This window comes from Gopherus flavomarginatus, chromosome 2 (genome assembly GCF_025201925.1).
Source record: "Gopherus flavomarginatus isolate rGopFla2 chromosome 2, rGopFla2.mat.asm, whole genome shotgun sequence".
Taxonomy (NCBI): domain Eukaryota; kingdom Metazoa; phylum Chordata; order Testudines; family Testudinidae; genus Gopherus; species Gopherus flavomarginatus.
Genome location: NC_066618.1, coordinates 167654688 through 167679426, shown reverse-complemented (window position 1 = coordinate 167679426; position 24739 = coordinate 167654688). Strand labels below are relative to the sequence as shown.

The 24739-nt window shown below is 48.1% G+C and overlaps 1 protein-coding gene across 1 annotated transcript in view; it reads left to right on the top strand.

Annotated features, from left to right (window-relative positions):
• The window catches only part of SFRP1 (secreted frizzled related protein 1), a 45670-nt gene extending 25533 nt beyond the window's left edge, over window positions 1-20137 (top strand). The window contains exon 3 of the mRNA XM_050940244.1: window positions 15608-20137. Within this exon, the coding sequence (XP_050796201.1) occupies window positions 15608-15930 (323 nt within the window). The 3' untranslated portion in view covers window positions 15931-20137. The remainder of the gene's footprint in view (window positions 1-15607) is intronic.
• The last annotated feature ends 4602 nt before the right edge of the window (window positions 20138-24739 follow it).

Genomic DNA, 24739 nt, shown 5'->3' with positions numbered 1-24739 from the left:
GCAGCTGGATGCCTGGAGATTAGCAATGGCTTTTATTTGTGTTATACCAGTAACATCCAGAAACTGCCTTTCATCTTCTTCACAAAGCCCTTCCTGGAGGGGGAGTCTGCGGAGAGCCCCGAAATGTGCTTCCAGGGTGATCCTTCAATGTTTTCGGAAAGGAGACAAGATGGGAGCATTGGGATGCTTCTTCAACCAGTCTTGGTAATCAAAGGGTCTCCCTTAAAATCCATTCTCTCTCCCCTGTCACAACTGTCATTTCTCAGCTCCTGCCAACAGCTGGGACTTCTTTCCTGGAGCTCTAGACTCTGATAGTTCGAAGCTCTGTTTTTATTAGGCTGTCAGCTCTCCAGGAGAGAGACTGTTTGTGTTTGCAGCGTGCTCAGCACAAGGTCAGCAGAGTGAGGCCGTTCCTGGATGGGGTGGGTAGGCAGCGGTGGGTTCTGAGGAGGGATGTGTGTGAGGAGGGGGACGTTGCGTGGCAGGCAGGATCTGAGAGCACTCTGGGTACAGGCAGTGGCAGCAGGGGAGTCAGAGACAGAGCACCGATTTGCACCGCACTGTGAGCTGAGTGGCTGTCCCAGCAGAACGGGTCCCAGGCTCAAAGCAGGAGAAAAGAAGGACTCATAAAATGAGATGTGTGTCTCCTGTCAACACCACTGACTAAACAGCGCACTCTGGTGCTGAAGGTGCAAACCAAGAGCATCTCAGGTCTTATTTCCACCGCCTGACCAGGGTCTGAGCATCATTATCACCCAGCCATTCCTGCTTTTCCTACTCCACCAGGACCCTGCAGCTCTCCTCATTCCGGGGGATGGTGAGACCAGCCTGGAGCTCAATCATTTTATACATTGGGAATGTCACAAACTGCTTAGAGCTACCAGTAGATGGAAATCTCCCTGGGGCTGGTCCCAGCTTGAAAGGGCTCAGCACTGCAGGTCATTGCCCCAGCTGGGGGATAAAATCTAACAATAAAGTCAACTTCTCCCTTCAGTGCTTCTCACCTCCAGTGGGTAAAACGCCAAGCTTTGGGTGTGGGAGCCCATCCAGGGCCCTTCACAGGAGCAGGTGTGTTAGACTCTCGAGTCACAGCTACAGTTCCTGCATGCCAGCAGCCTCCCTTCAGCGCCTGCTGTGGGTCCGGGAGAGAGGGCTCTTCCCTTCCCTTGCTAACCTTGTGGGTCTTGTAAGCCTGCTGCCATGTCCCATCCTGGGCCTGGCTGCCTGTCAGTGGTGGGCTAAACGACTGCTGCAGGTTGGACCTGGTCAGCGCAGGCTTACCGTGCCTGTCATGTTTGTAAAGTGCTTGGGGATGAGCTGGAAGGCAGCAGAGACTCGCATGAAATTATTTACCCTCTGCTTGTGCTACAGACCAGCTCCAGGAATGGTTGTCTCAGAGACTTTGGGTTAGGTTTCAGCGTGTCTCTGCCATGCTGAGGGCACTGACAAATGGAGGCTGGAATGCAGGGATGCCCTCCTGGGCCTCCCACAACTCCTCCCAGGAATCTAGCTCCTCTGCATGTGACCAGACTTCGCTTCTCACTCCTCACCCGGCCAGGCTGATCCTGGAGCCTCCTGGGATTCATTCCTGGATCTGTTTCTCTTGGTGATTTTATTTATTGTTCTTGCCCTTTCTCTGGGGTGGGAAGGGATCCTGCTGAACCCGCGGCTCTGATTGCAGTAGCGACTGGAGTAAAATCAATACACTCTATTTATTTTCTCCCTTGACTGACAGCTCCTTGCCTGCAGCCTTCTTCTCTTACAGTCCTAATGTGTCTCCTGGCAGGTTTCCTTGCTTTGAGTGGTTTTTAAAGGAAGGAGCAGTTAGGCTGAAGGAAAAGCCGAATTTTTCCGTTCTCTCTTTCCCCCACCCTCCAGTGGTGCTGGAGTGGGGCCCTGCTTGCACATGCCGGGAAACTGCAGCAGATGGAGGTGGGTTTTCCCCAGTGCCTGACTCCACATTCTGGACAATGGCAGGGACTGCAGATGCATGTAATGCCACAGGGCTAATAGTTTAGGTGCAGGGTCACAGTAAGCCATGGTACACTTGGCTCTTCTGTAGATCTGTGGCTTGTGGCTGGGAGCTGATGCTACGTCTTTTGTGACATAGCTAGCGTAGACTTGGCTTTAGCAGGACGAACTAGTGGTTAGCAAATCTCTCTTTTCACCTGGGCACTTGCCATGCTGTCAACATTAGACCAAGGGTAGTTACCTGCCTTCTCCAGCTGCTAAGCCCTGTGTTATCTAGGACTCAGAGCTTCCCAGGACTACAGTTCCTTTATACCCCAGTTGCTTGTTATTACAGCAACCCAATGGCTTTCAGTCCAGTCCAAGTGTGGGGGTGGGGGTGCACAGAGGAAGATTACTTTGTCTCTGAGTTTCCCTTCAGTCTTCTCCAGGGGTGAAAGTAACTTACAGGACTTACCGGTACTGCCGGAGTCCTGAGCAGGGCGTGGCCTCATCAGGAAGAGGCGTGGCCTCTCAAGATTTAAAGGCCCTGGGGCACCAGCTGTGGCTTGGAGACTCAGGGCCTTTAAACCAACCAGGGGCTCCCAGCTGAAGGGGTGGCTGGGAGCCCCCCGGGGCTCAGGGACAAATTAAAGGGCCCGGGTCTCTGGCAGCCGGGGGGAACCCTGAGCTTTGCGGGGCTGGGGCAGGGATTTAAAGGGCCCAGAGCTCCTGCCGCTGAGGGGAGCCCCGAGCCCTTTAAATCCTGGCCCCAGCCCGGCTGCCAGAGCCACGGCCAGGATTCAAAGGGCTCTTGGCTAACCGCAGCCGTGGGGAGCTCTGAGCCCTTTAAATCTCAGCCGGGCCAGGGTTTAAAGGATTCTGAGCTGCCCACAGCGACGGGAGCTCTGAGCCCTTTAAATCCAGCCCCAGCCTGGCCGCCGGAGCCGCGGCCAGGATTTAAAGGGCTCTGGGCTGCCCGCAGGAGCGGGGAGCTTGGAGCCCTTTAAATCCTGGCCCTTGCCTGGCTGCCGGAGCCGCTGCCGGGATTCAAAGGGCTCTGGGCTGCCCGCAGCTGCGGGCAGCCCAGAGCCCTTTAAATCCCCACCGCGGAAGCCGGTGTGGTCCAGCACGGCGTATTGGCTCTTGCCAGTATGCCGGACCGGACCAGATCGGTTTACTTTCTCCTCTGGCCTTCTCTGTGTTATATTCAGAGGCGTATGTTGGGGAGAGATGACAAGGGCACTTGCCTGTGCACACGCTGCTGGTTTTGTCACAGGTCAACATGAGTTACCCTTGCTGGAGCTGACAAAGTTTGAATGTTCATAACCAACGGAGCCAGCCCAGGGATGGTAAGGGCCCTTTGTCACATGGCATCAGCAGGCTCAGCCAGAACATCCAGAGAATTAAAGCTGGGACCAAAAATAAAAAAGGAAAACGTGAGATTCTCTTGGTTTGGTTTGGTACTTGGAATTTTCATCAGCTCTAGAAGGGTAAAAAACAGAGAAAATGGCATCAATGATTTCCCAGTTTTTGTTTTAAAATTTTGAAATTTTCATTGAAAAATTTTGACCAGTTCCACCAATTATTTGTGGAACCCAAGTGTCAGGGCCAGGACAGGTTCTGGAGTGTAAGAACCGTACAGGAGAGGCTGGGAATGACAAGAATATGGGGCTATTTCGTCAGACTTCAGTGAATAAGCAGGAGCAGCATAGCTAGTCATAGCAGCTGTGGGCTTTCTGTGCGGGAGGTTACTTTACACAACCAGCATGTTCATGTTGACTCCTACTTCTTGAACCACAGGGAGTTCAATTGGCTGTAGCTGCTCTGAGGTGAGTAAATAGAGAATCTGATTATAACTGCAGATGGAAGAGCCAGTCACAGCTGAGCTCCCACACTGCACAACACCTATCTCAGAGGACCTTACTGAGATGTTTTAGGGATGGAGTGTTTTTTGTGCTAATCCTTGCAAAGAAATTCTGCATGCATCCTGCGAAGGGGAGGGAAGGGCTCTATCTCTGCTTGTGTACTGAGTAATATCTTGATGGAGCTTTGGGTCTTTTGCCATAACAGGTTGCTCATTCTGCTTTCTCTCTGTTGCCTGTCCCCCAGCCAAGAGGGAGTGAGATGGTGACCATTGATAGCACAAGGGCAGCAGTATGGGGACAGTCTTTGAGAGACTTTCCCCATACCCCACAAATCCTGTCACCTGTCCCGCTTGGCCTTAATTCCCCAGTGATGGGAGGAGTGTCTGGGTGCAGAGAGGAATGCTGTGTATAATGGGAGATTTGCTACACACAGGATATGTCTGTATTTGGGTGGGGTGGTGTGTTTCCCAGTGTGTAGACTTACCCATGCTAGCTCTGTTCAGGCTAGCTCAGGAACAATAGCAGTGTCGCTGGGGCAGCACCAGCAGCAGCTGGGGCTATGGGCCCAGGGGTCCCTGCGGTACTGTCCTGAGGCCGCTAGCCCAAGCTGCTGCCCATGGTGCTCCAGCCACATTGCTGTTTCTTAGCACTAGCCCCAGCAGAGCTAGTGCAAGTACGTCTACATAAGCTGGGACTCACCCTTCCCAGCTCAGAGGTAGATGTCGCTGCCTCCCCTCTGATCCTGCCTTCGGAGCTGAGTCGTCCCAGGCCCCTCACTCCTACTCCTGGCATAGCGATTCTCTGTCCCATTTAGGAGGCAACACTAGGTGTACAGGCCAGCTCTACTGACCCCGGCAGACCAGGTTTAGCTTCCTCTGCAGGCAGGGGGTGTGGATTGGGCAGGGCAGACGGCCAGGAGCGCTATAAAACCTGCCTCTCGCCAGTGGAATGGGGAGCGTGTCAAGAGGAGGGCTGGTTCCAAAAGTGCCTGACTCTTGCACCAGGCCTTGTTCATTTCAGCTAAAGCCTGGGAGGTTGGGAGACTCTTGTTTCACTGCTGTCTCCTGTGCTTTTGGAACAGGCTGCCCATTCAGGCAGTTCACCTGCACTGTGGTGAGGATCTGATGGAGGCACCTGGTTTGTGACCTTCCCTACCATGCCCAGCACGGAGCGTTTGCCTGGCTGCTCGCCAGCCCACCTCCTAACTCCAGAGAGGAGCGCAGTTTAGTCTATAACCTATCAAAGTTATTGTAGTGGATTGGCTTAGGGAGATGAATAGACTCCAGTGCTCTGACACTCCAGCCTCCTCCCGAGAGTAGAAGGAGCACGAGATTCATAGTGTCAGTGTTCAGGTGCAGCCTGGGTAATCAGGTGGAGGAAGAGCTTTGAAAGGTGTCCCTTGGTAAGAGACAAGGCAGCTGGATCCTACCGAAGCTGCTGGTGCTGCACAGAACTGCAGACAGGGTAAGATCACCTGGCTATCAGGGTTTTCTAGTGGGGCTTGGCCAGACCAGTTCCTTTGGCAAGAGGCAAAGAACTGGGGACAAAGCAGAAGACAAAGTGTAGTTCGGGGAGGAGAAAAATGTTCCTTAAATCCTGCCCTTCCCAGTCGACCTCACGTCCCCTCTGCCGTCAGTGCTCATCCAGAGAAGGGAATGGAGCAGCAGAACCCAGAACCTTTTGCTCACAAATCACAGGCCTCTCTACCAAGGACTGGCAGCTCCTCTGAGCAGAAACGGTGCCTTCTGCGTCTGTCCTGTGGCGCACCGAGGGCACTGCTGAGTGCTGTGAAACAAAGAGCAAGCTAGATGATCCCAGTTGAATGGGGTGTCAGGGGCCAAACCCTGGGTACGGCATGGCCTTCCCTGCTCACAGAGGTGTGATGAGGTGCTCCAATCACATGACCATGGGAGCCACATAAGTACCACCAACAGATAGCCCAAGGGGTGTGCATGGGGATGGGTCGTCAGCCCGCCCGCCAGCACAGGCTGAGTCTGACATAAGCAGACCAGACATCCCACCCCCTAGAAGACATCTGGGCACAGCCACACTTCTTACGATATGGTGTTTGCAAGTGCTGAAGAAGTCACTACTGTCTTCCAGAGAATTTCCCAGGGAAGGGAATTTGACAGGTCTGGAGCTGTGGGAATGTGAGGCCAGGTTTATCTCGGCTCTCAGGAAGCACCAAGACAAAGCATCTTGTTTGCTGGAGAGACTGAGTTTCCTCCTTCCTCATTTGGGAGATGGGGTTTGACAGCCTGAGCCTTGAAGACTGTTGCAAAAGAATTGCAGGAGCGATGAAAAACGTCTTGCACTCTCCCAGACTGGAGCCCTACCAACTTCTGGGGGCCTTTGCTCTTTCTGGAGTTGTCGCTGCCAAGACTAATTTCATTCTGAGTGAACAAACATTTTCATAGATCCTGTTTCATGTGAGCGGAAATCAGAAAGGACACTTTTATATCTTCAGTGCTTACTGCTCTATCTGCATTAGCGATAGCAGAACTATGCTACAATCTGATACAAGCCCTTTGTAGTCAAGGCCAAATTCCTGGCTTCGTCTAATCGGGCTGCATGTTGTCTTAGCAGAGGAATACTGCTCCTGAAGACCCAGATTCATGGTGGTGTCAGGGCTGAGCTCCTAGAGCCATTGGCTTGTCCCTCTCAAACGTGCTCTTTGTGGTCCAGGAAGTGAGACAAAAAACAAAAGGACAAAGTAGAAAGCAAAGCTGGATGCACAGCAGGGCGAGGGGCCCAGATGGGGATGCCGGGGCAGAGCAAGGAGCCCATGGGGGAAGCTAGAGCAGGACAAAGGACCCGCCTGGCTGGGAAATGTGGCCCAGTGCAAACCACTAATGTGGACATGCTGCACTGGGAAAAGCAGGGTCTGCACGGAGGCAGCTCAGTCCCCTAACAGTCTGATGCTGGCCTGCTGCAGCCCATCTGCACTGTGCCAGCCTAAGCAAGTGGAGGTAGTTGCTTGTGCGAATGTCCTTACTTCAGGCATAAAATTGGACTGAACTTTGGTTTCACCTACCCATAGGGTGTTGGGGGGCTCCTGGTTCCCAGCTGCCCTCTGGAAGGGAGGCTCTGAGCATTGTGACTGGAGCCATCTCAGACAGGAGCTCCCCAGGAGGGGTCTGTGGGACTCTGCTCTCCTGCCATGGTACAGTGTCTTGAGGCAGGGATGCTGGGGGAGAATCAGCTCCATGCACACAGTTGGGCTGTGAACCCACCCCACTCCCTCGGCTTCAGAGCCCAAGCCCTAACTTCAGAGCGCTGTCAAGGCAGCTATTTTAGAGCACTAGCATGAGTCCTGCTAGCCTGAGTCTGTCAGCCAGGGCAGCGGCTTGTTCCTACTCACTCCAAAATGCAGGGTAGACACACCCTGTATAGGGCTGGATGTCACATTGCCACCCCGGCTGGTTACGCTGTTGTGCTTGGTCTGTTGAGCGGCTGCTGCCCAGACCCTAAGTCTGGGGAAGGGCAGGTGAGGACTGTATTGGCATGAGCCCTGGTGCAGCCTGTGAGTTGACACCCTGGGTTAGAATTTTTTGTTGTAAAAACAATATGGTTGAAATATGTTGAGGTCTGAGATTAAAAATATTTCCTATAATCTGGCCTCGTTTCCCCCTCAGATGATTCTCAGTCTGAATAAAGCTTGAACTTTCGGGCGTTCTGGGAAGAGGCTTTGAAGTGGGTGGTTGGAAACTTGTACTCACAGTAGTAAATTTTCGTTACTCACCAGTAAGTGGCCTCAACCGCAGCGCTCACAGGAATGGCATGTTTCATAATGGCATCTGGTATGAAATGAAATCCTAACCCAAACAGGGCCGTCACCACTCCTGTCCCCAATACTCCACTTCAGCACGGCACTGGGCAACAGGGCATGGATCACTCCATGACTATCTGTCCTGTTCATCCCCTCTGGCGCACCTGGCGTGGACCTCTCAGCAGGCAGGATACTAGGCTAGAGGGACAATTGGTCTGGCCATGTATAGCTGTACTGATAGCCCCAATTTTGCTGTGGGAGGAGTTCCAGGGCCTTCAGTGACACTACTCAGAAGCTTAAAGTTAAGCACACATGTAAGTATCTTGCTGCGTTGTGGCCAAAGCATGGAGTAGGTTTTGTCACTGGAATGCCGCATAGAGCAGATGGCTTGTAGGAAATTACCCAGCAAACTTGAGAGAATGACTGGTCTTGGGGTCAGGGCTCTGGATTGGGCCTCCAGTGACCTGGCTTCAATTCTGGGCCTGCCACTGAGTTCCTGTGGGACGTCTCAGTGCCTCAGATCCTGGGAGAATGCTTACTAGCTGCTGCCTTGTTCACATAGTCTGTCAATTCTTTGGGGCAGTGACTGCTTCTTGCCTAGCACCGTGGGGTGCCAGCCTGGGTTGGGGACCACTCTAATATGAGCAATGAATAATAATAACTACATCTAGCTGGTTTCTGTGTGACTCTCACTGGCCTCATCAGGTCTTGCGTTACTATTCTGGGAAAGTGATTGCGGCTCTGGCATTCCAAACAGGACATGCTACAGGGGAGATTCCATTTTGGGACTGCATCTCATCGTCAAGCCCCATGCGCCTCTCCCTGGGGCAGTCGCATAGTTGATTGACAAGTCCTCTCAGCAGACACTACTTTTAAAAATTGTATTTGGATTTTCAGATCCACATAAGTAACATCTGGAAGCAATGATGCTCAAGGTTGTGCATTCTGGGAAAGAGGCTGAGGCTAGGAGCCATGTGTTCACTAGTGCTGGTGCAGGGGGAGACATGATCTTGACTGGACTGGTCATAGAGACCTAGAGCAGGCCTGGACCAGTTCAGTCATGAGAAAGCAGTGTCCATGTTTGGGAACGGTTGTGGTCAGGTCGAGGTTGAGTTTCTAGTGTAGACAAGCCTGGAGAGAAAGGAACACACTAAATTCCACTCTGTTCTTTTATTGGACTCATCACCATAGTATCTGAGTGCCTTCCAGTTGTTCATTAAGCAATGTGCCTAACATCTGTCACGTATTGGTATGCAGGGGGGTGTCTTGCTTTGGAATTTATTTAGATAGATGATAGACAGATACACTCACACGCACACATTTGTGTTGCTCTATGTTTCTGCTGGAGAAGACAGGTCAGAGAAATGCACCTTGCACTGGGATTGGAAGCTGGCGAGGTTTGGGATGGCCCTTAGTTACTGGGGCGTTCATTCCACAGTCTTGGGCCAGCCCCCAAGAAAGCTCCGTCTGTGTCTCCTAAACAGGACTGGGGATGCTGCACACACAACAGTGACCCCCATGTCATATCACTGAGTTGTCTGTCTATGTGAGACAAGGTGGGTGAGGTAATATCTTTTATTGGACCGGCTTCTGTTGGTGGGAGAGACAAGCTGTCGAGCTTACACAGAGCTCTTCTTCAGGTCAGTGTAGGTGTATGGAAGCTCGAAAGCTTGTCTCTCAGAGGTTGGTCCAATAAAAGATATTACCTCACCCACCTTGTATCTCTAATATCCTGGGACCAACATGGCTACAACAACTCTGCAAACATCTCTATCTACGTGTCTCATCTGGCACTGGCCACTGTTGGCAGACAGGATACCAGCTAGATGGATCACTGGTCTGACCCAGCGTGGCTGGTCTTACGTTCTTATATTGCAGCTCATGTAGTGTCTTGGCAGCGGTATGATGTTGCATACAAGAGCTGGCATAATGGCCTGATCTTAAGTAGCCTTCACTGGCTTGTGCGTTGTCCTGAAGGTGGCGGGCTTCTACTGCTGCAGCAGCACAAGCAAAGGGCCTTTTCTTGTACCCATCTCTCCTGGGACACGGCAGAAGCTTTGCTGTGTTTTGGGCACTAATCCCGACGACTCCCTGTAGCTCTGAGTTTGTTGCTGGGGATGGTGGTGGATGCGATTTGCTCAGCTGTCAGCGCTGAAGGATGGCTCTGTTCGGGGCAGCCAGTGGGGAGGGACTGGTAATTACTGCACGTTCTGTCACTACTGGAAGTTAACAGCTCCTCATTGACTAAATCTCAGCTGATGTGAGAGTTCATGTGTGGAACAGTGTGTGCGCGCGCTGCTTATCTGGTTTAAAAACCAGTTTCATGCTCAGCTGAAAAGGAAATGAAACATTAAACCGTAATTCCATTCGCTAACATCCTTTCTGCCTTTCTCAGCTAGAAGGGCTAATGGCCAGCCTCGCAAGCTGAGTCATGAATGTCTGGGGGCAGGTGAAGTGAGTGCAGCCGGCTGTATGGAGCAGTGCTTGGAAGATGGTGGGGAGAGTCTGCAGAAACACCCTTTATGGTGACTTGCATTAATAATACTGGTGTGACCACTCCCAGCCCTACCCCTCTTAATCTCGCTTACCCAATGGCACTATGACTATCTGAACTGTACCAGACCTGCTGGTCTGCTATCATGTTGGTTTGGAGATGCCTCTGGTCAGCTCTGGTGTGTCTATCCCACCTCAAAGAGCCCCCATGAAGGAAGGGACTGCGAAATACAATCCTCCACCTCTTCCACTACAGGCACTGTAGAAATACCTTAGATAGGGGAGCCAGAAGATGCACTTCAGACTGACCATCAAAGACAACAAAATAGCAAAACCCTCCCTCAGTCTGTGAGTGGCCAGAGGAATGAGAATTGTTGGAGTTGTAGATTTAAAAACCAGAAGAGGCCGTTCTGATCGTCTAGTCTGGCCTTCTGCATAACACAGACCAGAGAACTTCACTCAAACCTATAGCTTCGGGAGCAGCTGGGGCGTCTCTTTCAGAGAGACATTGGGTTAAAGACTTCCGAGGATTGGTAATGAGGGATGAAGAATAATTCTCTGTGCCCAAGAGTTTATTGCTGCACCAGAGATTTTTCCTCTCCAGTTACTGAGGCAACTCTTGTGCAGTAATAATGCCTGTCTGGCAGAATGCGGCACACGGGGCCTGTCATATGTATTGCTGCACAATGTGACATTATTTAACCAAAGAGTTTTGAGGCCTTCACAGCCATGAATGGTCAAGTAAGTGAGGGAACATACTTGAGATTCAGATAAGGGGGATCGTGGAGTCGAAGTGCGTGGACTGGCTGTGTGTGTATATCGGTACAATCATACAAGCAACAGCAGAAGGACAGTCTGAGCTGAGCATCAGTGCCTATGGTTCAGGTCCCAGTTCTGCTACTGATTTGGGCACGTCACCTGGCCTCTCTGTGCCTCAGTTCCCCATCTGTAGAATGGGGATACTCCTTTTTTCTGGCTTGTCTGGTGAGATGGGAGGGACAGTCTCTTAGCAAGGCTGTGTCCAAACTGCCCCACAGGTCAGACTACATGGACGTGAATAGCAGAGAGCACCAAAGTGCTGTTCCGTAACTTCCCCATGGGGATGCTGTGGGCCTGAACTAACAGGTTCCTAGTTTGCACTAGCGCAGACTACACTAGGAGCCCTTTGGTCGGGCCCACATTGTCCACACGGGGACCTTACAGCGCAGCACTTTGGTGCGCATGGCTGTTCAGGCCTCCACAGTCTGAGCTGCTGGACGGTATAGACAAGCCCTGTGTGTCTGTGCAGCGCTCAGCACAGCAGAGCCCGCATCTTAGCTGGGGCTATCGGCACTGCTGCAATGCAAATAACACGTGATAACAGAAACAATAAGACTTCTGTTCTGTAATGCTGTGCCACTGTTAAAGTGCTTGCAGCTCCCACGTGTCAGCTGGATGTGGGGGTGCTCTGTGCACCTCTAGAAACCAGGCCCATCGTGACTGGCAAAGGGGGGTTCAGAAATGTAGCTGTTAACGGGTCAGCGCTGGCCTGATCATGATGGGGTTCTGCTGTAGCAACTGGGAGGTTGTAACGTGCAGCAAGCCCTGCAGGGCCCTCTATACAGAGAGGGGCTTGTGCACATTTCTATGTGAATTCAAGCCACTCCGCTGCATGGCACCACCCCCCATTTTGGGTTTGATTCCTAAATGAGAGCTGACACCAGGCTGTCCTGGAAATCCTTGGTGGGCAACCTGCTGCCTTCTCCAGGAGAAATGCTGGGCAGGGCCATTGTCCCTCACTGCAGAGAGCTGCCTCCATTTGGCTTGCTGGGTTGTGGCAGAGAGATGGGAGCATTTCTCACTGGGTCCTGAGCTTTCTGCTGGTCTCTGCTCTCTTCCTGCCAAGTGACCTGCAATGACCCCACTCTGGTAGCTCAGTGCCACTGCTGTTATTTGTCCCACTGCACTAATACAGGGACACAGCCCTTCCCAGACTGGACTGGCAAAACTCAGATACCTGTGCTGAGTCGCTGGTGGGTGGGGAGGGGAGCAGGAGCTCTCCCCAGACACTTTGCAAATGCAGATCGTGCTTGGTCAGTGGTGGGGCAGTATTGCCAACCCCAAATGTTCAAAAATTGTGAACTAGGCTCACCAAAAATAATAAGGTTTTGTAAATTTGTAGATTTGAGGTTCTTTGTCATTGCCTTCTGCTTTTGGAGCCTTTAGGGTGCACTGGGGACACACTTTGAAGCTTTCTCCACAGCCGTGAGGGCTAGAAACTAACTGTTCCTTTAAGAATGAAGGCTGAAATTGTTACAGATCCACTTGACTCCAGGAGCTGGGGCTTTAAGGAAAACAATAATTATCACGAGACTCATGACAAAATCATGAGAGTTTGCAGCATTGATGGGGTGTCTGAAGTTAGTGCAATTTGCCCAGATGCAAAGCTCGGGCTGGAACAGCCCCCTCCAGCCAGTTCATTCATGCTCTCTTTGCAGGCAAGATGCAGGTAGCCCAGCTCCTGGGTTGGGAAGGGCTGCACATGCTGTAGTGCTATAAATAGCCCTTTGTGCTGAGCTCTTTCAGGGGTCGGTACCTATCTGCATGAGATGGCTGAAAACCGAGGCAGTGTGAGCAAGAACTTCCTGGGGACTGGAGTCAATTTCAGCTCCTCCAGCCCCAATCTCCGACTCCATCTGGCATTAGGTTGTCAAGACCATCTCAAGCTGAGTTTGGTTTAATGCTGGGGGAGCTGGAGGGCTGGGGCTCTGAGGGAAGGAAGCTGTTTGTGTTGGCAGCGCAGTTAGACCCTGGAGCCAAGATTCGATCAGTCCTGATGACTGACTTTATTTAAACCCTTCTCCTCCTCTTCTTGCCTGTTGCTGGGAGTGAAGGTGTTTATTGGGATGGGATCAGTGTGTGCCAGGACAGGGCTCCCCAATGACGATTCGCACAATGGTCTCCACTGCCACAGCATTTCTTTTTAATAAAACCACAATACAAGTGGCCCTGCCTTAAATACCCAGTGCTAACCCTGCAGCATCAGACAGCTTGGGATGAATCAAGCCATTAGGCTAAGGATTCCTAATTGCCTTCACAATACTCATGCACAAAGCAGTGGTGTTGGCCAGGCCCCACTGTTTTCAGAATGTGTCCTTAGTGCCCAGGCAGCTGACAACCAGCAAATACATCCGACATTAAATGATCTACCCTGAGATGTCCCAGGAAATGCGAGAATCCAGGTCACCAGCAGAGGGGAGAGAGGGAATGCTGCTTTTGTGCCATTTTTTTTCACATATAGCCATTGAGGCTATGACCTAGGAGCATCTGATTTGATAGGCTGGATGGTAGTTGAACGTGACAGGACTACAAGTTCTATATTTTGCTATCAGAATAAATGACCAGAATGTCTTTGCTGTGAACAGCAGAGTCTGCTAAACTGAAATTCTTGTCCCTGGTCAGCCACCTTTTTGTTCCTCTTATCTCCCTGTTTTCGGCTCCCAGTTCTGAACATTGGAGACATCGCTGTACACGGGTGAGGGATTTTAGAGTGTCTTAGCCAAGCCCTAGATTTATGGTTTGTCTGAGCAGGTTACATGTCACCCCCAAGCATGGATCACTGTCCCATAAACAGGACATTTCCAAAGAGTCCCTGCATATTCACTATCTCTAGGATTATACAGGTTTCCTGGACCCTTCATCCTGCATAGACATCTGCAGTGCTTCGTATGGAGTTAAAATTCTGAACTGCTACAGAAACTGGGATTCATAATGAAGGAGATCGCAGCCCAATTTGTGTCTCAGAATGTAGAGTGGACTAAAAACTGTTACTGTATTTTCCAGATCCATTGAAAATTGATCTAGGTCAATTTCTTTAGCTCCTTAAATATCCTGAAGCCAGAAAACAAATGGAATGAAAATGTAACTGACGTTTCCAGCTCTGTTACTCTCATGTATGGTAATAGTATCACACAGCAGGGCCCTTGGCAAGTGGGCTGGATATTTCTGGCACACAAGTGGATAAATACCATTATTCCCACTGCCAGTGCAGTGGCTAGGAGCATGGGAGTAAGAGACAGATTCCGCTGCCTTTTCAGTATTGTCATCACCATCTCCTTCCTCTCTTTGTGTCTGGAATGGTCCACAAAGCTGCTTTCCAGAACTCAACGTGTACCGTGCAGCGGCAGAGGGGCTCCACAGGGCAGACTCCCATAGGGAGATGTCGGAGGGGGGGCTTTCCTCTCTGCTAGAATCAAAGGCTGCCACCATGTCTGCTTCTGCAGATACATTTAAGATGCAAAAGGAAAGGGGCACATGACAATTAACCAACTATTCATGCCTGTTTCTCTGCAGCCCTAAAGTAAACCCCAAATGATGGAAGCGTATTAGTAATTTTTGGCCACATGTGCTTTCCCCCAAAAACAAGAGGCAGAGTCAAATGGCACTGAAGGGATAGTTTAATGTACAACACATTTTCATCATTTTCTCCCATGTAAACTAAGTTCCTCTGCACGGTCGCGGAGAAGGAACATTAATTTTTTATTCCAGTTGTCATTAGCTCAGGAAAGCAGGGAGCCCAAAGAGGAAAATCTTTTCCATTGAAGTCATATTGGATGAGCTCTCCTTCTCTTACGGGAAGGTGTGGGCACCTTCGTTACAGCAATGTGGTTCGCCCTCCTACACCTCAGGTCCCCATTAGATATACCTATTTCCAAGGAGGCTTCGTTGCTCAACTGCGGAAATTCACTGTGTTTGGAAACTTGTTTCACAGATACCCCAGGGCCAGGAGCAACTAAAAAAATGCATTTGAAAAGCTGAGTCGACCTTTTAATTGGCCCTTTCAGGAATTTCTCTTTGTGCTTGTACAGTAAGGAAATAGCTTTGTTTATTCAACTAACATTTTGCCAGCAAATTGTATGCAGTGCCAACTAAACACATCTGTCTTTCAAATAAAAAGCATGCAGCATGGCTTTAAGAAATAGCCTGCTTTGCTCTTTGGCTTGAAACAGGGACATGAAAATCCCAACTTCACTAGCTCCTCACCCAGACCTTCCCCTCTTGGTGGTTGGGTAGGATGCAAGAATTGCAGTGGCAGCTGATGGATAAGACATGGAGTCTAAAAGAGCAGAATGGATATCTGCAGTGCCAGTTCATTTGGCTTCCTGGTGTCCATACATAGTTACTGACACAGCAGGAAGGTAACTGCTGCAGCATCTCTACAGGTACAGGTTAAGCAAGGGGCTAGTTGTTGTTTCTTATTTGTATTGCATGGCACCTATGAGCTGCAGTCCATAACCTCCGTTCCTGCCCCTGAGAGGTTACAATCTAAGGAGAAGACAGGAGACAGTAGGCAGATATGGACAGTCAGGTGGGGGAGCACAAGGAAACAGTGAGACGTTATTGCTCAGCAGCACTTTTTGCACACCTGGCCAAATGTGCAGTGTGCTGGCACTGTCTCAGTTCACTTTGGAAGGCCCAGGAGCATTGCAGTGCTTCTGTTTCATGTATGCAAATGGTGTTCAGGAGTTGTTTTTTCTCTCTTGTTTTTCAGCTTTCAAGATGAAAATAAAGGAAGTGAAAAAGGAGAACGGGGACAAAAAGATTGTTCCAAAGAAGAAGAAGCCCCTGAAATTGGGAACAATCAAGAGAAAAGACCTCAAGAAGCTAGTACTGTATTTAAAGAATGGAGCAGACTGCCCTTGCCACCAGCTGGACAACCTCAGCAACCACTTCCTCATCATGGGCCGCAAAGTGAAGACCCAGTACCTGCTGATGGCCATTCACAAGTGGGATAAGAAAAACAAAGAGTTCAAAAAGTTCATGAAGAAAATGAAGACTCTGGAATGTCCAACATTTCAGTCGCTCTTCAAATGATCAGGTGGCTAGAGGGACTCCTGCTAGCCCAGAACTTGCACAGCCCTAGGACTCGGGGTTCAAATGTTGCTCCTTCTGTAGTAGTGGATGTTGTACCTGAGTCAGTTTTGTTTCTTTGTATTTTTTTTGAGCTTCCTTTAAAGCTCCACCCCCAGTATCAGTATTTCCCTGTAAGCGAATGTCTGAAAGTGCAACACATTCATACAGAACAGTCACTGAGGTCACAAACTATTTACACCTGCAATGTCGGAAGTAACCTATTGCTGTAATGATATGCAAATCTATTTAAATAAGGAACTTGTCAGATAAAAAGAGCGAAGGCGGGGGGTGATACTAGATAATCCTATTGAATTGGTCTAAAATGAAATAATTCTGGGTAAATTGATTTTTCTTTAGCTCAGGGGTGTTTATTCCCTACATGGGATGTTTTCCGCAATTCTTACTGCAGGCCAATTTCGTGAAGTACTGTCCGTGGGGAAAGGCCTTTTAAAGCTAATGGGGTGGTGGAATTAGGACATGAATGCTGCAAAAAATCCCACCTTGTAATCATAGACCAGTATTTGCAGTGTCATCTTTGATGAAAAACTAATTCTAGATAAAGAACTTTATCATTAGTTGCATTTTAAATTATGCAGACTAGAATACCATAGATTGGTGAGGACATGGGGGAAGCAGGTGACAAACCTGGAGCCATCAGGAGGTGGAACATTAAGGAAAACACAGGCTCAGTTGGGACTATAAGACGTAGAGTTTATAGCCGTAGAGGCTATTTTAAAACAACATACACTTAAGCTGTCTGCAAAGCACTGTGGGACATGGGGGAAAGCCTGCCAAGTCCACACAAGGATTATTTCTATTGGCAGAGCAGCAGGGACAGAAAAGAGATTAGTTTTGCATCAGAGACGGGGAGATGCTAAAGGGTTTTAATGACAGGGGAATTGTCATGCTGGTCCCTCTGGTTTTATTGGCCTTCTCTCATCATTGCCTTATCCATAGGAATGTACCTTATGCCTCTTGATGGGCAAAAGCTGATTGTTTTAAACAAAATAGAGATATTTCAGCAGGAACCATCAGGTCAAATAGAAACTCAATTCATGTAGATTTGAACTCTCACTCGCCCCCCTGGCACTTCTCAGAATTAGACTGATTTCTACAAAGTTGATCTTGAGCCAAAAAGTCCAAGTTCAGAGATAATTGGGGCCATAGAACTGAGCAGTATGTCACTTTTTTCAGTGTTCGAGTATATTGCATGAAACAAAATATTTGATCCTTAAAAATGTTTAGCAGTGTCAATTAGTTTCCTACACAAATCCTGTAAGGAAGCCAGTTTAGAAGGATAACGTGTTCTTTGCATTTCTTTCTTCCTCTGTAACTGTTGTGTACAGGATGTTAATTACCTGGTAAAAGTCAGATCAGTTACACAGTAAGGACCAGCTCTAGCAGACATTTGTGCCATTTTGCAGGACCAGGGCCTAAAGAAGTATCTGATTCCAGAACATGGTTGGTTGGCACAAGGTAGGGGTTCTGAAGTTAGTCAGACTGTATGTCCTGGTTACTGGGACGGTATTGCTCTGGGACAGGAGGACTGAGAAAAGTATCAGCTATCAAAGTTACATTGTGGAAAAGCAATTTGTTACTGTGGTTACATATTGAAGACCTAGCATAACTGTATGCTTCTAGGTACTGAATCAGTTTGTTTACCAGCTCTCTGATCTTGTATTCTAGCCCTTTGAAAAGAGGATGAGCTAGATCCTCTTATCAGATTTGTGTGTAATATTTCAGTCAAGGTTTTTTGGACATTTTTATCTAACTGGATAGTAATTTTACTTTCCCCTTTGCCAAACTGCTTGGTGAACTGTCAGCGATTCTGAGATTGTATGGATCTAGCTTTTAGATTTGATTGATTGTCAATTGGACTTTTTAGTTCTGTTTTATGCATGTGCAGTTTTTGATAAAATTAACAGCACCGAAGAAAATGAGTCCGATATAACATCAGGTTCTTTGTGAGCAGTTAAAGTATCTTTACATTTTGTCTTAATGTAACTGTTTAGAGCGTTAATTTAGGGAAGTGTGGCAGATTGGGGAAGGGGGAGGGCTTGTTTTTTGTTTGTAAATAGAAATTTTGAGAGAGGAAGTGAAATGTAAAAGATTAGTAACAATTGGAACCGAAAAGAGGTACCTTCTAAGTGCTGTAAAAATGAACGTAAGGCTTTCGTGTTGTTCCTGAAGGTGACCTGATTTTTCTGCTTCTACAAACGTTATTACACCTTTCAAAAAACAAAAAAAGATATTGCAGCCACTCATATGAAGGCTAATGCAGCTCCACATTCTGGAACAGAAATAGGACCCGAAAGCATGTCCAAAACATTTCAGTGATGTTGGAACAATAACAGGCTTTTATATAGTCCTGTCAAACGAAGCCATGGATGGTGAGACAGTTTGTCTGTGTTACAGGAATTTAGCTACAATCGTTGCTATAACGCCAGTTTGCTAGATACATTATGGTGTTTTTGTGTAATCGTAAAAATAAACCTGCCAGGGAAATCAAGGATTCACTGAGAGACATGATCTGAAAATGTTAGAATTGGCACCAAAGGAAAATCCTCAGTAATGCATTGATGATTTCATGAGAAAATAGTGTGTGGTTTTTGTAATGTACTTCATTGCATAGTTCTAATAGGTACTTCTTGAATTCCTTCTCAAAGCAGCAGGCATACGGTATGTCCTTGATTTTTAAACGATTCCTACACTGACAGGGCAAATGCATTTAAATTTTCAGATGAAGACGCCTTCCTAGAGAAGGTCCAGTAAGTTTCATGCTCTTGAAAGTCAGAACCCAGTTCTTGTCTCTTTTTCAGGAATCACCATCTAATAGCTGGTGATATATTTAATTCCACATGCATTATCTGAATAGCTATTTTAGCTATATACATTAAGCAACTGATGTATCCTAATGGACTGGCAGTACCTATCTTTCATGCAGTAAGGGTGAAGCAGCCCAGTGCAGGGAATCTGCACAAGGCGGCATGCACCACTTAAACATCATGTTAGCCCACATCACAGATGCTCCAGGCCTGACTCAAAGTCCACTGAAGTCTCCCAGCGTCTTCTCCGATGTCACTGGGTTTTGGCTCAGGCCCTCTCTGAGAAGCTTGACTCTTCTCTAGAACTAGTATCGGCTTCTACTTTCTCCTGAGATGTGTATAAAAGTTTAGGATACTGTGAAAATGTTTGACATTCCTTTTTTTTTACTTCAGCGTTTTATTCATGTTACATTATTTTACCAACTGTTTTTGGTGTTACGACTTATGTTTAATAGCAAGTCCAGTGTCTGTTCTTTATTCTTGCATATGTTTTCCCTGTTTTTCCATCCATGTATCAATATTCACTTAACTAAAATTGCTGAATTAATCAATTACAATGTGATTCCCCCCCTCCCCATTTTTTATAAAGAGATGTTGTTTTCTAACTCTAGTCTGGTGCCTTTCAAATGGTCGCTGTAGTAGGATGGATTAAATCAGGCACTTGGGAATAATCTGCAACAGAACCTATTGTGTATTTACACATTCTGCAAAACTTCCAGAAATGCTGTCTATCTGTCTGTCTGTGTGTGTGTGTGAGAGAGAGAGAGAGAGAGAGAGAAACTGAAACTGCTATTTGGAACTTATGGTGAACTCTTATGGTGCAAAAGTAATGTATGGTCAAGCCTAGGGAAAGATCTTTGTTAATTCCTGATGATTCCCTGTTCTGCTCATTCCCTCTAAGGCACCGGGCATTGGCCACTGTCGGAAGAACGACAGGCTACTGGGTTAGATGGACCTTTGGTCTGACCCAGTATGGCTGTTCTTACATTCTTAAGGGAAACCTTCACACAGGCGTCTCCCATGTGCACACTTCTGGATGAGCTTCTTTCAAATTTACTCCCCAGCTGGTGCCGCAGCATGCTGTGCTGCTGTATGCTTCCCAGTGCTGCCCAGCCTCCGGCTCCCTTCACCTTTCAGGTTCGTTTTCTCACCACAGTTAAACCCAGCTGCCATCACATGGTCAGCTGTGCCCTGGGCTGAAAGATGAAGGAGCCAGAGTACCATGGGGACATGGGGTGGGGAGACTTCAGGCTTGTCAAGGGAGTCCTGCCGGGTCACTGATTGCTTAGCAAGTGCATCCACCACCAGCTGGTTAATAGGGCGACCTGTGAGGAGCGTTCCAGCTAGTTGAATGGAATCATTGAGGCTGGGGTTTCACATGGGAAACACCTCAAGAAGCTCTGTCCAGAATGGAGCTGGCCAAAACTTTGAGGATGAAAAGATATTTCACTGAAAAAATGACCTTTCCTAAAATGTATGTTTGAGAGACACAGAGAGAAATTATTGACATTGTCGACATTTTTCTATTTTTGCCAAAAATTTAATGGCTTTTAAAAATAAAATCCCCTCTCCCCAACTTTTATCAAAAACACTATTACAGTACTTCCATTTACCAAGAACCAGAGTTTGGGCAAAATCATTCAATCGATACAATTATGTTTTTGAAAAAGTTTTGAAAAAGAAAATGGAAAAAACCTCACAACAAACATAGCGACACTGAAAACAGGTATGTTTGAACCTTTCAGCATGAAAATAGCTTTGCAATTTTGAAATTTTTTGCAAACATAGATTCCCTTTTTCCAACCATCTCTAGTCCAGACCATTACCATCCCCTCGCTAAGCACCTGTGGATAGAGCACTAGACTGGGATTCTGGAGACCCAGGCTCTAGTCTCAGATTGACCACTGGCCTGTGGGGTGACCTTGGGAACGTCACTTCCCTTCTCCGTGCCTCAGTTTCTCCATATGTGACATGGGGATAATGATACTGTCCTCCTTTGGAAGCACGTTGAGATCTGCTGATGAAATGCACTACGTAAGAGCTGGATATTATTGCCATTAAAGCTCTGGCACATCAGACACATCACATATTTCTACTCACACCATGGCTGCACATCTATACTAAAGAGCAGAGTCAAACTTTCCCTCTACGTGGCAGGCGGTCTCAGAAGTGCTCCATAAAGCAGATTTTAAAGCCTTTTAAACGTATGCCAAGAAGCGGATGTCCAAGCATGCAGCCCAGCAAGCAGAAGTTCACCTTACCCCTGCTTTGCTGCTGCTGATAAAGCCGGGGTCCCTGTTACTTGGGATCCACTCAGAGGTGGCACTGACAGCAGCACAGCTCTGAAGCTATTCCCATGCTCACGCAGCCAATGCTCTCGGCTGCCCTAGCCAGGTGTGTAGACTGCTCAGTGGAATACATCTAGATGAATGGTCCCAGTCAATGAGCTGGATTGGAATACCACGGAGTAAAATATCCATTCCTAGGAGCTGCAGCGAGCTGCCCGGGAGCCCTTGCAGTTTGCTCCTAACCAGGATTACATGGGCGGGATTTTCCTAGTTGTATTCCTTTTTTCAATTGAAATCCCATTTCTGGCTGCACTGTCTCCTTTTTTGTTTAACAAGCTCTCTGTTAATATTCTGGAGGCATAGATTCTGCTGGTCTGCAAGAGCGATGTGCTCTGGCTCTGCCCCACAACGTGGCATCAGGCCTGAAAAGAACATAGTGGCAGGAGTGCTAGAGTGTGCATCCCTCACTGCTGCGCCATTTGGCTGCCCTCACTGAGTCCTGCCGGACTGTTTCTCCTTGTAGTCTCAGCGCTGTCCTTGCACTCACTTCACTTGTATGCTCAGTGCAATGGAATCTACTCCTGGGAACAGTGTTTTTCCCAAGAATTGAAATTGGGAGGGGTGTTCGAATTTACGGGGGGGGGGGTCAGGGCCAATGAGAGGTGAGACCATGAGGGTGAAGGGGGGCTGTATGGCACCACAGTAAAAACTGAAAAAATGTTTCATGACCATTTTATTAGATTTAACTCATGTTTTAAAATCACACAAATTAAAGTTGGCTACTCAAGCCTTCTATCAAGCACGACATCTACATTCTTCTTGGTTTCTTCCTGTAATTTTGCACAACTCTGTTAATGAACTTCTTGAATGCAATGCAGTTATCTTTGGTGGCTTTTCATGTGCACGGTACTTCCATTCCTTCAACTGATATGCTCATTAGTTCATTCACATGATCAGGCAAAAGGTGACTTCTTTCAGAACACAAAATTCTATTCAGTGATGAAAAAGAATGCTCAGCTGTAGCTGTTATGACTGGGAGTAGCAGGAGATGAATTCCTGCTTCTTTCATCCCAGGAAACATAGCATAAAGATCGGGTTGAGCCACTAGTGATGATAAAAAAGAAGTTGAAGTCAAATCTTCATGCAGTCGCTGTATGATATTCCACTCTGTGTTCAAATTCTATATTCTGTCCTGAACACATGGCAGCCCCGTTGCTGGTAGTGCCTCACTCCACTCAACTGTTGGTGTTTTATAGGATAGGGATCTGTAAAAGCTACACAGAGGTTGAGTAGAATCTAGAAGTTGCTGTTGTAGATTTTTAAGAATCAAGTCTGCGTACTTTTTCAGTTGTCTTAACAAACACTTCTTGTCCTCCTCACTTAAGGATTCAATATAAATGCCTTCATTAGTCAACTTCTGGACTGAAGTCTTTGCTTCTTCCAGTACTTTTTCAATGGATAGCTCTCTGATGGATCCAAATGTAGCCTCTATTGCTGGACAAAGATCTACTACTGTTGTAGCAGATGCCTGGATGGCATTGTTTAATGACCCAAGTGGTTTCAACAGTAGACTTACAAGACAGAGATGGCAGTAGTTTTCTCTGAAAGAAGTAGCAAAAGTAATCCACCAGCTTCACTACTTAGATCTGTCCCATCTTGGTAGATACTTTCCAAAGCCAGTAATATCGGCTGGAGTAATTTTAAGACAACAGCCAAGGATTGCTCATGAGAAAGCCAGCGAGTTTTCCCAGGTTGGACTAATTTGAACTTCAGTCCCAGTGTATCTTCTATATTTTCCAAGATATTCAGTCTTTGGACTCTTGCTGAAAAAAGGATATAATGAAGACATTAAATGTATAGCTTTCTAAATGTCTTTTGAGGAGTCTGCATCACGTATTAGCACTAGTTGGAGTAGATGGCCTCTGCAGTGTGTATAGGAGAGATTAGGGTTACACTTTTCTCTGAGCAAAGCTTGTACTCCACCATGTCTTCCAGAGAAGTTTGCAGCTCCATCAAATATACAAGCAGTCATCTGTTTGGGGTCCAATTGACAAGCATTTAACTCTTCTAAGATGTAGTGTAGATGAGCAAACTCACCCCTGCAGCGCCTTCTTCTGGTGACTCCTGGGAATTAGCTCAGTTCCACTCTGGAGCGCCCTCCGCAGGCCGGTGATCCATCTATCCTCTGGCCCCCATGTCCCTCCCAGGACCCGGTGCCCTTTTACATGCTTCCCCCTGCAGTAACCCCTCTTCTCTCAGGGTCTCCCCTTCCAGGGGAACCCCCACCCTCTATCCCCACCTTGCCTCAGTATATGGCTACTGCCAGTCATTGTCTAGACCCACACCCTGGGGCAGACTGCAGTATCAGCCTACTCATCACTGGCAAGGAGGGTTTGGACCTGCTGCCTTGGCCTACCCCTGGGCTGCCCTCTGCAGCCCCCAGTACCTGTTAGCCCAATGCTAGGCTGCAGCCTGGGGCTTTCCAGGCTGGAGCATCCCAGCTCCTCTGCCTTTCCCCAGCCCTGCTCCACTCAGGTACCCTGTCTCTAGCTCCTTGCAGCCAGGCCCATCTCCCTCTACAGGCAGAGGGAGACTCCCGAGCTCCAGGCTCCCAGCCTCTTTATACAGGCCAGCTGTGGCCTGATTGGGGCATAGCCCAGCTGCAGCCACTTCCCAATCAGCCCGGCTTAGTAGCTCCCAGCCACAACCTTCCTCCAGGGCTGTTTTAAGCCCTTCAGGGCAGGAGCAGAGTAAACACCCTGCTACATGTAGATTGTCACAGATGCAGCTGATGTGTCTCCTATAACTTGAACATCTAGAAATGAATCTATTGGCCTACCACTGACATCAAGTTAACGTACACAATGACTTAATACTAGATGCCCATTTGCATTGGTGCATTCATCAGCCAGGTATGCAAATTTTTTGAATGTGGTGAGAGAGTTCTTCACTTTATCAACTGTTGAGTCTTTCACTGTTGCACCGCATGCTTCTAGCCAGTCAGTTGAATTTCTTGCAGAAAGATAGTGAGCATTTGCTGGTCTTGTTTAGAATCAGTGTCCAACTTCAGGGTGAACACGTGACAATGCACTTAACATTGGCCTCTAGTTTGTAGTGTGTGATATCTTTTGCTTAAATAGAAAGTATAATACCACAGCCATGTTTGTTTGCATGAACTGTGTTGTGTCTCCAGCATTCTTAACAGCCTCATTAACACTCACCGGTGTTGTCCTTGGTCAGTGGAGACTCAGAGTTCAGAGGTGCTTTCACGTGAGTCCACCTTCTAGGTAGGGGACAAGAAGGCACCTTGCTCGTTCTTCCAGCTGCTCACTGTTCGCTTCGATCTGTTGCCAATAGCCCTGCACAGTCACCTTCTGCAGCCACCTGCCACTGTGACCTCTGCGAGTTGGTCTCTTGGGGTTCCACCCAGCTTTCAGTGATTTCAGCTGAGCTCTCAGTGGGGTAACTCGCTGCTACATTGGGCCATCTCTTCCACAGAAACACTGTCCCACAGCAGGTCTAAGCACTTAGACCTGATCATCAGTGATTTCAGCTGTAGTGGTCACTTAACAAAACAAAAGACTATCTATGGAGCCTAATCAGCTCTGTCTTTAAACAGTGGAGACCATCAAGCAAAACACCTGTCCCCATCCTCTC